General features: G+C 45.3%; 1 protein-coding gene across 6 annotated transcripts in view; it reads right to left on the reverse strand.

Annotated features, from left to right (window-relative positions):
* Window positions 1–13,147, reverse strand: part of DLEC1 (DLEC1 cilia and flagella associated protein) — a 94,605-nt gene extending 81,458 nt beyond the window's left edge. For 2 of the 6 annotated variants that reach the window (XM_045436556.1, XM_045436554.1), the window contains exons 1-2: window positions 11,649–13,137; window positions 10,476–10,626 (exon numbers count right to left, since the gene is read on the reverse strand). In XM_045436556.1, coding sequence (XP_045292512.1) covers window positions 10,476–10,626; window positions 11,649–12,047 — 550 coding nt within the window. In that variant the 5' untranslated portion in view covers window positions 12,048–13,137. Of the gene's footprint in view, window positions 1–10,475; window positions 10,627–10,782; window positions 10,916–11,648 lie in introns of those variants that run through there. The other 4 variants (XM_045436553.1, XM_045436557.1, XM_045436555.1 and 1 more) reach the window with 4 other exon arrangements.
* Between the last annotated feature and the right edge of the window lie 2,459 nt (window positions 13,148–15,606).

Genomic DNA, 15,606 nt, shown 5'->3' on the forward strand with positions numbered 1-15,606 from the left:
GGAAATCAATCAACCAACAGAAACTGTCCCTGAAAAAGACCTGATTACAGATATACTAGACAAAGACTATAAAACAACAGTCTTAAGATGCTCACAGAATGACAGGAAGATGTGGAGAAAGTCAAGAAGGTGATGTATGAACAAACTGTAAATATCAATAAGGACAATGAAAACCTAAAAAGAAACCAGAAAGAAATGTTGAAGCTGAAAAGTACCATAACTAGAAATGAAAAATTCACTATCAAAGAGATTCAAAGTCAGATTTGAGCAAGTAGAAGAATCAATGACATTGAAATAGGACAATGGAAATGATCAAGTCTGAGGAACAGAATGGAAAGACTGAAGAAAAGTGAACAGAGCCTGGGGGACCCACGGGACAGCATCAAGCCGACCCACACACACATGTGGGAATCCCAGAAGAGGGGAGAGAAAGGGGCAGAGGGAATATCTGAAGAAATAATGGCTGAAAACTTCCCAAATGGGATGAAATACATGAATGTAAACATCCAAGCAGCTCAGTGAACTGTAAGGTGAACTCAGAGACTCACAACAAAACACACTAATCAAGCTTTGAAAGACACAAAGAGAGAATCTTCACAGCAGGAGAGCCACTCAGCACATATAAGGGCCCTCAGTGAGGTTGTCCGCAGATCTCCAAGAATTTTGGAGGCCAGAAGGCAGTGGGACAATGTGTTCAAAGTTCTAAAAGGAGAAAACTGTCAACTAAAAATCCTGTATCTGAGAAAACCGTCCTTCAAAAGTAAGTAAGAAATGAAGACATTCGCAGATAAACAAAAGCTGAGGGAGTCTGTTACCATGAGACCTGCCTGCAAGAAATGTTGACAGAGTCCTGCAAGGTGAAATGAAAGGACACTAGACAGTAACCTGAAGCTGTATGGAGAAATAAAGATCTCAAAAAAAAAAAAAAGGTAAATGCATGGGAAATCATGGAAGGTTTCTACATGATTTAAGAGATTATTATTTAAAGGGAAAAAAACAAGTATTAGTCTAAAAGCTGGTATTATAATAGCTTCAGTTTATAACTTGAAGTCTTGTTTTCTACATCATTGAAAGAAACTAATGCATTTTTAAATTTTATTTATTTTGAGAGACAGAGTGTGTGCAAAAGCAAGGGGAAGGGTGGGGCAGAGAGAGAAGGAGAGAGAATCCCAAGCAGGCTCCTTGCTGTCAGCACAGAGCCCAATGCAGGGCTCGATTTCATGAACATGGGATCATGACTGAGCTGAAATCAAGAGTCAGATGCTCAATGGACTGAGACACCCAGGAAACCCAAGAAACGAATGCATTTAAAAGAACTGTTAGTTTATGGTTCTGGGCACACAATGGGTAAAGATGTAATTTTGTGACTTCAGCAACCTAACAGGGTGGGGACAGAACCATAAAGAAGCAGAACTTTTATAGGTTATTGAAGTTAAGCTGGTATAAATTCAAATTAGAGTGTTGTAACTTTAGGTTGTTAAATGTAATCAATCCCTATGGTAACCACAAAGAAACTAGTTGTAGAATATACACAAAAGAAATTAGAAAGGAATTTAAACATTACACACACACTCACACAGACCCAACACAAAAGAAAACAGTAATGTGGCAAATAAGAGACAGAAGATCTACAAGGCATATAGAAAAAAAATAACAAAATGACAGAAATCCCTCCTTATTAGTAATTACTTTAAATGTACATAGATTAAACTCCCCAATCAAAAGACAGTTTGGAAGAATGAATAAAAAGACATGATCCAACTACATGCTGTCCATAATGGACTCACTTTATTTTTTAAAATTTTTTTAACGTTTATTTATTTTTGAGAGACAGAGAGAGAAAGAGAGAGAGTGAGCAAAGGAAGGGCAGAGAGAGAGGGAGACACAATCTGAAGCAGGCTCTAGGCTGTGAGCTGTCAGCAGAGAGCCTGTCGCAGGGCTCAAACCCACGAACTGTGAGATCATGACCTGAGCCGAAGTCGGACGCTTCATCAACTGAGTATAATGCACTCACTTTAGATGCAAGACACAAACAGAATGTAAGTGAAAGGATGCAAAAAGATATTCCATGTAAATAGTAAATAAAAGTATAGCATTCCATGCAAAAGCACCTAAGGGGTAGCTATTCTAATATCAGACAAAATAGGTTTTAAATCAAAAGGTCACAAGACACAAAGGACAGGGGTGCCTGAGTGGCTGAGTTGGTTAAGCATCTGACTCTTGATTTCGGCTCAGGTCAACATCTCATGGTCGTGGGTTCAAGCCCCGCATCAAGCCCCACGTCAATCTCTGCACTGAGCATGGAGCCTGCTTGGGATTCTCTCTCTCCCTCTCTCTCTGCCTCTCACCCGCACTCTCTCCCTCTCAAAAATAAACAAACATTTTTTAAAAAGACACAAAGAAAGGCATTATATATTAATAAAAGGTTCAGTATGACAAGAAGATATAACAACTATAAACATTTACACACTTAAATACAGGCCATCAAAATAATGAAGCAAAAATTGACAGAATTGAGGGGAGAAATAGACAGTTCTACAACATTAGTTGGACACTTCAGTACCCCATTTGCAATAATAGATAGAAAAACAAGACAGAAGATGAGTAAGGAAACAGAGGATGTGAAGAACACAACAGACCAACGAGATCTAACAGTACGCTCCCCAACGACAGCCATTTATTTACATGTTCTTCTCCAGTGCACATTAGACCTTTCCCAGACCACATGTAAAGCCACAAATTGAATTTCAATAGATTTTAAAAGATAGATATCATACAGAGTATCTTCTCTGACAACAGTGGGATGAAGTTAGAAATCAGGGACAGAGGAAACTGGAAAATTCACTAAACTGTGGGACTTAAACCACACATTTGTAAACAACAAATGGATCAAAGAAGAAACCACAATGGAATTAGAAAATACTTAGAGACAGACAATGAAAGTGAAAATACAACATACCCAACTTATAGGACACAGTGAAAGTGGTGCTAAGGAGAAAATTTATAGCTATAAGCACATTTAAAAAAAAAAAAAAAGAAAGAAAGATCTGGGGTGCCTGGGTGGCTCATTCGGTTAAGTGTCTCACTCTTGATTTTGGCTCAGCTCATGATCCCAGAGTTGTGGATCGAGCCCCGTGTTGGGCTCCGTTCTGAGCATGGAACCTGCTTAAGATTCTCCCTCTCTCTCTCTCTCTCTCTCTCTCTCTCTGCCCCTCTCCCCAACTTGCTCTTTCTCTCTAAAAATAAACAAGGAAATATGAAAAAATTAAGAAAGATCTCAAGTCAACAACCTAACTTTAGAACTTAAGAAAGCAAAAAAAAAATTTTTTTTAAGAACTTAAGGAACTAGAAAAACAAACTAAACCCAAAGCTAGATGAAGGAAATAACAAAAAGATTAGAGCATAAATAGAGAACAGAAAAACAACAGAGAAAATCAACTGAACCTAAAAGTTGGTTCTTCAGAAAAATCAACAAGACCGACAAAACTCTAGCTAGATCAACTAAGAAAAAGAGAAGACTCAACTGACTCAAGTCAGACATGAAAATGGGATGTTACTACTGATTCCACAGGGGGGAAAAAGGATTATAAGAGTACTAGGAACAATTCTATCCCCCCAAAATTGAATAACATAGATAAAGTGGACAAATTCCTAGAAACAGGAAACTTACAAGGACAAAATCCCAAAGAAATCTATTCAGGAATAGAAAATCTGAATTGACTTATAACTAGTAAGGAGATTAAATCAGCAATCAAAAATCTCCCAACAAGGGGCACCTGGGTGGCTCAGCTGGTTAAGCGTCTGACTTCCGCCCAGGTCATGATCTCACTATTCGTGAGTTTGAGCCTCATGTCAGGCTCTGTGCTGACAGCTCAGAGCCTGGAGCCTGCTTCAGATTCCATATTTCCCTCTCTCTCTGCCCCTCTCCCACTCATACTCTGTGTCGCTCTCTCTCTCAAAAATAAAGAAACATTAAAAAAAATTATTTTTAATCTCCCAACAAAAAAATGCCCTCCCTGCACCTGATGATTTCACTGGTGAATTCTACCAAACATTTACAGAATTGAACATTAAAAAAAACCAAACATTTAAAAAAACTGAAGGTTTTTTTTTTTTAATGGAGTAGGAGGGAACACTTACTAACTCATTCAATGAAGCCAGCATTACCCTGATACCAAAGCCAGACAAAGACGCCACAAGAAAACTTCAGACCAGTATCTCTTATTAACCTCAATGTAAAAGTATTCAGCAAAATACTAGCAAATAGAATCCAGCAGCTTAGTAAATGGATCATATATGATGACCAAGTAAGACCTATTCCTAGGATGCAAGGTGGTTCAACATATGAAAAAACTTATCAGTGTAATACACCACATTAATGGAATGAAGGGGGAAAAAATCACATGATCATCTCAATTGATACAGAAATAACATTAAACAAACTCAACACACTTTCATGATAAAAACACTAAAAAAACTAGGACTAGGAGGAAACCACCTCAACATGATAAAAGCCACAGATGGAAAACCACTAGCAAACATCATACTCAATGGTAAAAGACTGAAAGCTTTTCCTCAAAGGTCAGGAACAAGGCAACGGGCAAGGATACCTGCTTTCACCATTTCTAGTCAACACAGTGCTGGTAGTTCTAACTACAGCAATTAGGCAAGAAAAAAAAAAGGCATCCAAATTGGAAAGGAAGAAGCAAAAGTATCTGTTTGCAGATGATCTGACCTTATATGTAGAAAACCATAAAGGCTCCACAAAAAACTGTTAGAATATATGAATTCAGCAAAGTAGCGGGACACAAAATCAACATGCAAAAATCAGTTGCATTTCTATCCACTAACAGTGAATGATCTGAAAAGGAAATTATGGAAACAATTCCATTTAAGATAGCATCAGAGGGGCGCCTGGGTGGCTCAGTTGGTTAAGTGGCCGACTTCGGCTCAGGTCATGATCTCACGGTCCGTGAGTTCGAGCCCCGCGTCGGGCTCTGTGCTGACAGCTCAGAGCTTGGAGCCTGTTTCAGATTCTGTGTCTCCCTCTCTCTGACCCTCCCCTGTTCATGCTCTGTCTCTTCCTGTCTCAAAAATAAATACAACGTTAAAAAAAAAAATTAAAAAAAAGATAGCATCAGAAAGAATACCTAAAAGTTAATTGAAAAGGTGAAAGACTTGTACAATAAAAAGTACAAAACACTGCCGAAAGAAATTAAAGATGACGTAAATAGAAGGAAACACATTCCTTGTTAATGGATTAGAAGACTTAATACTAAAATGTCAATACCACCCAAAGTAATCTACAGATTCAGTGCAATCCCTACCAAAATACCAAGGATGTGTTTTGCAGAAATAGAAAAACCCATCCCAAAATTCATATGGAACCTCAAGGAATCCCCAACAGCCAAAACAACCCTGAAAAAGAATGAACAGAACTGGAAGATTCACACTTCCTGATTTAAAAACTTACTGCAAAGCTATAGTAATCAAAATAATATGGCACTGACATAAAGACAGACATAGAAACAAATGGAATAGAATAAAAAGCCCAGAAATAAACCCTCATATCTAAGGTCAAATGATTTTTGACAAGGATGCCAATACCATTCAATGAGGAAAGAACAATCTCTTCAACAAATGATGCTGGGGAAAGTGGATATCCTTATGCAAAAGAATGAAGTTGGACTCTTATCTAACACCATATAAAACATCCTATCAAAGTTAATCAGGGGCACCTGGGTGGCTCAGTCAGTTGAGCGTCTGACTCCTGGTTTTGGCTCGGGTCATGGCCTCACAGCTTGTGGGTCCGAGCCCCACTTGCTTGGGATTTTCTGTTTCTCCCCTCTCTCTGCTCCTCCCCCTGGCTCATGTGTGCATGCTGACTCTTGCCCACTCAGGTGCAAACTCTCTCTCCCTCTCTCAAAATAAATCAATAAACTTAAAAAGAAAGTTAAAGACCTTTGTCTTTCTCTTTCTGACTTCTTCGACTTAGCATTATACCCTCTAGGTCTACCCATGTTGTTGCAAATGGCAAGATCCATTCTTTTTTATGGCCGAGTAATATTCCATTGTGTATATGTACCATATCTTCTTTATCCATTCATCTATTGATGGACACTTGGGTGCTTCCATATCTTGGCTATTGTAAACAATGCTACGATAAGCATATGATTTCCCTCATATGTGGAATTTCAGAAACGAGACACATGAACGAAGAAAATAAGAGACAAATTAAAAACTCTTAAATATGAAGAACTCGTGGTTGCCAAATGGGGGGTGGGGGGATGGGTGAAATAAAGGGGGTTAAGAGTACACTTATAAGTGACAGTAAGTGTCACTGCATCTCTTGGTCTGACTTCATGCCAGAGGGAGCTAACATAATTTCACCGCTTCTAGGTCAAGAACTTAATGAGGCACCTATAATGTTACCCAACAGGAAACTATCTGCATCTTGGGATAGGTATTTTGTTGTGTGAAACCGTCTCAACACTGCAGGATGTCTTAGCATCCCTGACCTGCCAAGTACTGAAAGACAGAAACACAACCCACCCCCTTCACTGGAACATCAAAGATGCTTCCAAACTTTTCTGCATACCCGCTAGGAGAATGGCACGCCCCAATGTTAGGACTACTGAATGTGAACACAGAACCTGCTCTAAATGCAGTTTACCCTTCCCTACCTCCGAAAACTCAAACGTCTATCTTCCCTTATTTGGCTGGAGTATCAGCCACTCCGAGAGTATAAATTCTATTTTGACTAAAAGGCCTCCACCACTTACTGGCTAGGTGACCTTGAACAAGGTAGCTAAACTTACAAAACTTAGTTTCTTTCTCTTTAAAAAATTTTTTTTTTTAATTTTTTTTTTTTCAACGTTTATTTATTTTTGGGACAGAGAGAGACAGAGCATGAACGGGGGAGGGGCAGAGAGAGAGGGAGACACAGAATCGGAAACAGGCTCCAGGCTCTGAGCCATCAGCCCAGAGCCCGACGCGGGGCTCGAACTCACGGACCGCGAGATCGTGACCTGGCTGAAGTCGGACGCTTAACCGACTGCGCCACCCAGGCGCCCCATCTCTTTAAAATTTTTTTTAATGTTTATTTAATTTTGAGATAGAGAGAGACAGAGCGTCAGTGGGGAAGAGGCAGAGAGAGGGGGGGACAAAGAATCCGAAGCAGGCTCCAGGCTCTGAGCTGTCAGCATGGAGCCCTACACGGGGCTCGAACTCACGAACTGGGAGATCGTGACCTGAGTGAAAGTTGGACGCTTAACCCACTGAGCCACCCAGGCGCCTCTATAGAACCTCAGTTTCATCTATGAAACGGGGAGGAGGCTTACTTAAGTCAGGGGAGTTAGCTCTAGTGCGGAAGCAAGAGTTCCTTCCTGAGCTTCCCCCCACCCCCGCACGAAATAGAAGTCTTGGCTATTTTGGAATATCTTGTACATTAAGATCCCTTGATAGTTTATAGAAGCTAGTTCCAAGAAGCACAAAATTTTATTCAGAGCAAATAAAGCCGACTCACTTAAAAACAAAAACAAGTAGGGGCGCCTGGGTGGCGCAGTCGGTTAAGCGTCCGACTTCAGCCAGGTCACGATCTCACGGTCCGTGAGTTCGGGCCCCGCGTCGGGCTCTGGGCTGATGGCTCAGAGCCTGGAGCCTGTTTCCAATTCTGTGTCTCCCTCTCTCTCTGCCCTTCCCCCATTCATGCTGTGTCTCTCTCTGTCCCAAAAAATAAATAAACGTTGAAAAAAAAAAAAAAAAAAAAAAAAAAAAAAAAAAAACAAAAACAAGTATGCTTATTGTGACGAGCATGGAGTAACGTACAGAATTGCCGAATCGTCATACCGCACACCTGAAGCTAATAGAACACTGTATGTTAATTGGACCTCAATTAGAATGTTAATCAAAGGCCTAAATGTAAGACCTAACACCGTAAGACTCTTAGAATATAGGGCAAACACTTCACAGCACTGGATTGGACGATGGTTTCTTGGATATGACACCAAAGGCACAGGCAACAATTTAAAAAATGACGGGGGCACCTGGGTGGCTCAGGGAGCTGAGCGTCCGACTCCAGCTCAGGTCATGATCTCAAAGTCCCAATTCCTGAGTCTGAGCTCCGCATCAGACTCTCTGCTGTCAGCACAGGACCCACTTTGAATCCTCTGTCCCCAACCCTCTCTGCCCCTCCCCCCACTCGCACTCTCTCTCTCACACACACACACAAATTAACATTTGAAAAAAAATTTTTTAATAAAAATGATTTTAAAAATGGCTTCCATGGGCATTTCTCCAAAGAAGATAAGTAAATGGCCAATCGGTACATGAAAAGAGGCTCAACATCACTAATTTGCAGGGAGATGCAGATCAAAACTATCAGATACCACCTCACCCTCATTAGAATGGCTACTATCAAAAAAAAAACCAGAAAATAACACGTGTTGGAGAGAATGTAGAGAAATGGGAAACCGGGTGCACTGTTGGGGGGGGATGTAAAAAAGATATAACCGCTGTGGGAAACAGTATGGCGGTTCCTTCAAAAAATTAAAAATAGCATTAACATATGACCCAGAAATTCCACTTCTGGGTACATACCCCCAACAGAATCAAAAGCAGGGTCTCAAAGAGCTATCTGTACGCCCTTGTTCATAGCAGCTTTATTCATGATAGCCAAAACGTGGAGGCAACCCAAGTCTCCATCAACGGACGAATGGATTAGCAAAAATGTGGTCTATACATACAACAGAATACTATTCAGTCTTAAGAGGGAAGGAAATTCTGACATATGCTACGACATGGGTGAAGCCTGAGGACATTGTGCTAAGTGAAATAAGCCAGTCACAAAAAAGACAAATACCATATGATTTTACTTATATGAGGTACTTAGAGTAGTCTAAACTATAAAGGCAGAAAGTAGAATGGTGGTTGCCAGGGGCTGGGGTAAGGGGAATGGGAAACTATTGTCTAATGGGTACAGATTTTTAGTTTTAAAAAATGAAAAGAGTTCAAACTTAAAAAAAAAAAAAAAAACTACATATATAAACAAAGGGGCACCAGAGTGGCTCAGATGGTTAAGCATCTGACTCTTGAGTTTTGACTCAGGTTATGAGCTCATGGTACATGAGTTAGAGCCCCAAGGTGGGCTCTGCACTGAGAGCACGAAGCCTGCTTGGGATTCTCTCTCTCTCTCTTTCTGCCCCACCCCTCCCCCACTCATGCTTTCTCTCTCTCTCAAAATAAATAAGTATACTTAAAAAAAACTATGAAAAGAGCTCTGGGGGCATATGGGCGGCTCAGTTGGTTAAGTGTCCAACCCGTAGGTTCAGATCACGATCTCACAGTTTGTGATCAAGCCCCAAGTCAGCTCTGCACTGACAGCATGGAGCCTGCTTGGGATTCTCACTCTCCCTTACTCTCTGCCCCTCCCCTGCTTGCTCGCTCTCTCTCTCTCCAAATAAATAAACATTAAAAAAAAGGAATTCTGGAGATGCAGGGTGGTAAGGGTCGTACAATATTATGTACGTGCTTAGTATCTCTGAACTGTACCCTTAGAAATAGGTAAGATGGCACATTTTAGGTGTATTTTACAATAAAAAAATTGGGGGGGGGACAGCTGTCAAGAACATGAAAGACAATTATGGAATGATAAAGTCACAGGAATAAAAGGCACAATATAAGGAATGCAGTCAATGATACCGTAATAGCGACGTATGGGGACGGATGATAGCTACACTTCTGCTGAGCACACATGTCCAGTTACTAAGTCGTACATGTGAAACTGATGTAACATCGTGTGTCAACTGTACTTGGCTAAAAAATTTTTTTAATGGTCATTTATTTCTGAGAGAGAGAGAGAGAGAGAGAGAGAGACAGAGTGTGAGTGGGGGAGGGGCAGAGAGAGAGGGAGACACAGACCTTGAATCAGGCTCCAGGCTCTGAGCTGTCAGCACAGAGCAGGACGCAGAGCTCAAACCCATGAACGGTGAGATCATGACCTGAGCCGAAGTCGGACGCTTGACTGACTGAGCCACCCAGGCGCCCACAACTAAAAAAAAAAACATTTAAAGAACATGGAAGACAAGAAAAGATCAAAGAATTCTTCTGAACCACAGACTCTAAAAGGGGGTCTGGACAATCCCATGCAACAAGACTTCCTAGGCAGAGTCCTGGACCAGAGAAGAGAAAAAGCCACCGTGGGTCAGCTGGTGAAACCTGGATGGGATCTGTGAATTGGAGGTTAATGTTGCACAAATGCTGATTTCTAGGCTTGGAGGGTGGTATGCTGGTGGTGTAGGGGACAGTCTCTGTTTGGGAGATGTGCGTGCTAGAGCGTTCTGTGGTACTGAAACATCACATCTGCCATTTGCTCTCCAAACATTCAGAAGAAAGCCAGAGAGCAGTGGAGCAAACACGGTCATGTATTAACAACAGGGGAATCCGGTGACGGGCATATGGGAGTTCTTTACACACACCTGGAGGGATCTTGATGAAGGTCTCCTGGGCATGCACATCGGCCTGTTGCATGATCCGTTCTTTCTCTGCAAGAGCTCGTGCACGGCCCTGAATGATATGTCTCTCCAACATTTCAATTTCATCCAGCCGCTGCTTGTAGAGCTCCCGAATCTGACGGGTAGACCATCAAACGCACAGAAATCTGGTGAGATCACAGAGCTTTACTCACCCTCCCCCCAGCATCAAGCTTCCTGGGAAACCCAGAGCAGTCACAGAACTATGGAGATCATCTGGTCCAACCCAACAGGTGTGAAAACTGAGGCCCACCGAGGGAAACGCCTTAAAGGTTTCACGGTCAAGTCAGGGAAAGAGCCGAGCCTGAAAGTCCGCCTCCTGCCTTCACGGCTGCCACGCAAACGCGGAAAAGGCACACAAACCACCTGGGGTAGACAGAATTGTGCCAGGCAGGTGCCCCTTCAAGGAAGGACCTGCTACCTAGCAGCAGGGAGTGTAAGGAGCAGTCAGCCTCCAGCTGTCAGCCCCTTCACAGTTGACCTCAGCTGCTGGAAAGTGCTCATCTGGGACTCCCTACAAGGGATTCCTCGGCGGTGCGGATCCAAGGCAGCTGCTTTCCTCCCTGTACAGATGAGGAAGCAGGTGTGTTCTCATCTGTACAAGGGACTGGGCGTGCTTCCTCAAATCTGGACACGGAATGCCCAGGTTCCGACTGTGGTGTGTGACATAAACACAGGCAGCCCCAAAGGGGTGACTTTTAGCTTCACGATCTCCAGGGAACAATTATTCAGCTATCTGCCCCAGGCCTTTTATTTATACGTGCAGTATGTAACTGTGCGTGTGCATGTAGAGAAATGACGATGAAGAGGTGCTCCAGACATAGGCTCTGTGTGTGTGTGTGTGTGTGTGTGTGTGTGTGTGTGTGTGTGTGTGTGTTACGTAAATGCGCGGAAAGCGTGTCCTTCTACTACACTGTCGAACGCACCGACGCACGGACTCTGCGCTTTCCCAGCGGCATCCCCAGGGCCTCGCACCCGGCAGGTGCCGGCATTTGTCCAGCGGTTGAGTCCCGTGGGAACCCGCCTTTCTGGGGTTGCGCCCTGGGTCCCCCGCACTGTCCCCCGCCCCGTCCCCGGCGAGCACCGGCAGGGAGCGCGCGGGGCTCCGGGCCGCCTCACCCGCCGAAGCTCGTCCACGAATTCCTCGTGGCGCGCATCCTGGCTGCCGCGGGCCTTGATCAAGTTCGCGCTCAGGTCCTCGCCGATCACCTCGTTGGTGTACAAGCTGCGGAAGAGGCCGGTGAGCAAGTGCGAGATGTCTTGGGTGCGCAGCGAGGTGGGGCGCAGACGCAGCAGTGGCGGCTCGGGGAGCGGCCGGAGCGCGGCGGGCCCCGCGCGGCGGGCCCGGCCCCCAAAGCCGTAGTGAGAGGCTTCGGAGCAGGCGACCGAGGACAGACGGGTGGACTCGCTGGGGCTGCGGACCCGGGCCTGACGCGAGGCGGGCGTCCACGTCGCGCCCCCGAACGCGCAGGACCCGGACTCTGCAGACAGCCGCTCCCCTGCTCTCCCCGTCTCCATGGCAACTGAGACGCCGCTCACGCCTTGCCGCCCTTCCGCTTCCGGCCGCGCCTCTTCCGCTTTGCCTCCCTCTTCGCGGGTGCCTTCGGTGTCGTCACCGTTGTAAATATTCGCATCTTCTCTGTCGACCTTGTTAAAGTGAACTTGGCGTGAGGCACCTGTGGAAACACAGTTTGCTGGCGCAGCCGGGTCGGTCTGGATGCAAAACCTGGTTCCTAACTACCTCTCTTCGTCCGTTCATTCTCTGATTTCTTAAGCAATTATTAATTCGCTCATTTAATATTTATGGGATAAAGACTGTATTTCAAGTCTGTGCTGGGAGCTGAAAATACCAAAGGAAGTAAGATGTTGCTTCTGCCCTCAGTCGTGTGTGTGTGTGAGTGAGAGAGAGAGAGAGAGACCGAGAGACCGAGACGTGGAGACCAGCGTGATGAGCAGGGAGGGAACTGGAAAACAATGCTAGCTTTAGTGGGTTAAGCCCAAGGTGGCGATAAGTGTTGGTTATCAGGGAACCACAAAGTGACAGTACCTCATCATTCTGCGGACAGAGCGTAAACAGTGGCTTTTTGGACGAAGTGAAGACCGGGCAGAGATTTTTTTAAAATCACCATCATTAGTCATCAGGGAAGTGGAAATTAAAACCACAGCGTGATACCGCTAACAGTACAATGTCAGGAAGTTAAATAAATGTACCAAATGAGTTCTGGTGAAGATGTGGGGAAGCTCAAAATCTCATGTTGCCATGGGAGTACAAACTGGTGCAGCAACTCTGGAAAACGGTGTGGCAGTTTCTTAGAATGTTACACATACAGGAGGCCCACTCCTAGGTATTTTCCGGAGGGAAATGAAAACCTAGGGGCACACAAAACCCTGTACACAAACGTTTATGGCGGCTTTGTTCACCATCTCCTGGAAAAAAAAACCCAAATGTCCTATCCACTGGCCAAAGGATAAATTGGGGTGCATCTATACAACAAACACTCTCAGCAATAAAGAGGAAACAGACTACTGATACAACAGCAGGGATGAATATCAAATGCATTACGCTAGGTAGAAAAACCCATCCTCAAAAGGCTATATACCGAATGGTTTCATTTTTAGGACCTTCTGAAAAGTACAAAACAGAAAACAGATCAGTGGTTGCCAGAAGCGGGTCATGGAAAGTAGTGTTGGCTCTAAAGGAGGCTGAGGAAATTCCTTGGGGTGAGGGAACTGTTCTTTATTGCGGTGGTGGTTACACAACTGTATGGCTTTGTCAAACCTCGCAGGACTATAAAGGATAAATCTTATTGTATACAAATTACGCTCCAGTTTTTTAAAAAGTGAAGGAAAAAAAAAAAGAGTAGGCATAAGCCAGGAGAGGAGGAAAAGGGGCACTCTGGGCGGAGGGAACCCATGGTACAAAAGCCAGGCAAGAGCACTGCATGTGGGGGGAAAAAATCTCAGCAGTTCAGGAGTGGAAGTTAGAGTTTGAGCGGGACGAATGAAGCTGAGCGGCGAGGGGCCAGATCGTAAGCAGGTTTGTAGGCAGCATTAGAGAATTTAAACTTCGTTCTGAGCACAGAAGGGCCATCAAGGGTCTTCAGGTGGGGGTGTCATGATGAGTTCTGTGTTTACTGAGAGCGCTCTGGTTGCTGTGAAAGCACAGACTGGAGGGAGGCAAGAGGCATCAGGGTGAGGGGTTAGGAAAGTGATGCAGAGGTTAGGAAACAGGCGGATTGGGAGTTTAGGGTAGGGGAGAGGAATGGATTGGAGACATGTGAACGGGGGAATTCACAAGACCTGCTGGTGGAAAATGGGAGTACGAGAGAAGAGGGGCCCAGAAGGACTCCCCAATAACCTGTGTGTGCAGCCAGTGGGGGGGATCCTCTCCACTGAAAGGGGGGAGAGGACCACGCTTATCCAGGACAGCCCCTTGAGATCACGCAGACTGCCATCATTAGCACACGATGGCTTCTGCTCACAGCTGATACAATTCGCTGCTTTTTCCTCCTGGGGTGAGCCTGTGGGCCCTCACAGCTGAAACCCGCTCCCTGAGATGAGCCCCAGGGTGCTTGCCCACGGACCTGGGCCACTTCTGCTTCTCTTGGGTGGGCCTGGCTCCCTTATCTGCCCTGTTCAGTACCTTTCCCGTCCTCAGAGAAGACCCTGCTGTGAATCTCCCCCAGCATCTTTCTCCGCAGCGTGAGGGACCAAACAGACCTGTCCCATGCCCACCCTCCAGGTACCTGGGGCCCCAGAATTATGTGCTGAAACATCCTACGCCCGTTGACAGGGCCTCCAGTGCAGGATATATATATATCCTCCATACACACACACACACAATTTTTTTTTTTTTTAAGTAGACTTCACGCCCAGTGCAGAGCCCAGTGGCCGGGCTTGAACTCACCACCCTGAGACCAAGACCTGAGAGCTGAGATCAAGAGTTGGACACGTAACCAACTGAGCCACCCAGGCGCCACCGCAGGCTTCTTTTTCAAGGCCTTCCTCCCGTTGCTGACTGGTGTGTGCCCTAAGGAGCAGGTTTGGTGGGAAGTGGAAGTGGACTGAGCTTGGGCAAGTGGGCTGGTTTGCCCAGGTATCCACGCGCCGCAAGGCCCCCGGTGGTGCAGGAAGGCGCTGTGGGTGGGAAGAGAAGCGGAACAGTCTGGGGGGCCTCCGCTGCTCTGGTGTTAGGAGCGGGCCAGCCCAAACCCCACGGTCTTGTTGGTTAGAAGCAGTTCCTGTGGAAGCTCCCCGGTCCCCTTCCCTGTCTTGGGGAAACACAGGACAGTGGATTCTTGCCATCGCTTTTGGCCTCTTGGTGCTGCCTCCAGACAGCCTCAGAGAAGCTCACAGGGCCTCTGCCCCAGCCTGGGAACGGTCTCCCCTTTTTCTGTGACCCCTCCCGTCCTCTGGCTTCAGCCCCTCTGCTCTGGCCAGGCTGAGGTCTCCCGCAACCTTCCGGCTCCTCCAGTGGCAGCGGCCACGCCTCCGTCGTTATCTTCTACCTTTCAGCAACATAGGCCACTGCCTCCTCCACTCCTGCCTTGCTTCCCGCTCCTCTGTGCTTCCCCCATATCCACTCCTGTCTCCCTCTGGGACTGGTCTCCCTCTGCCTGAGAAGCTGAATTCATCCCTGATTCTGCCTCCAGCATTCGACTTCTGTTTGCCCCCTGACTGAACCAATTAAGGAAATGGTTCAGACCCGGCCCCAGAAGAAACAAGGGGCCGGGCCCTCGCTGGCACCACTCTCCGGCCTCCTCCCCTAGGCAGACCTCTTAGCACAAAGAGAATCACTTGAGCTGCCTTCTTCACTCTTTCACAATCTGTTCTGCTGACCAGAACTTTTGTTTCTTTTAAACAAATGCAGGCCCACTCACTGTATGAAAATATCTTTTTTTTTCAATGTATGAAATTTATTGTCACATCAGTTTCCATACAACACCCAGTGCTCATCCCAACAGGTGCCCTCCTCGATACCCATCACCCACCCTCCCCTCCCTCCCAACCCCCATCCACCCTCAGTTTGTTCTCAGTTTTTGTTTGTTTTTTTTTTTTTTCAACGTTTATTTATTTT

The sequence above is a fragment of the Leopardus geoffroyi genome, chromosome C2 (assembly GCF_018350155.1).
Source record: "Leopardus geoffroyi isolate Oge1 chromosome C2, O.geoffroyi_Oge1_pat1.0, whole genome shotgun sequence".
Lineage (NCBI taxonomy): Eukaryota > Metazoa > Chordata > Mammalia > Carnivora > Felidae > Leopardus > Leopardus geoffroyi.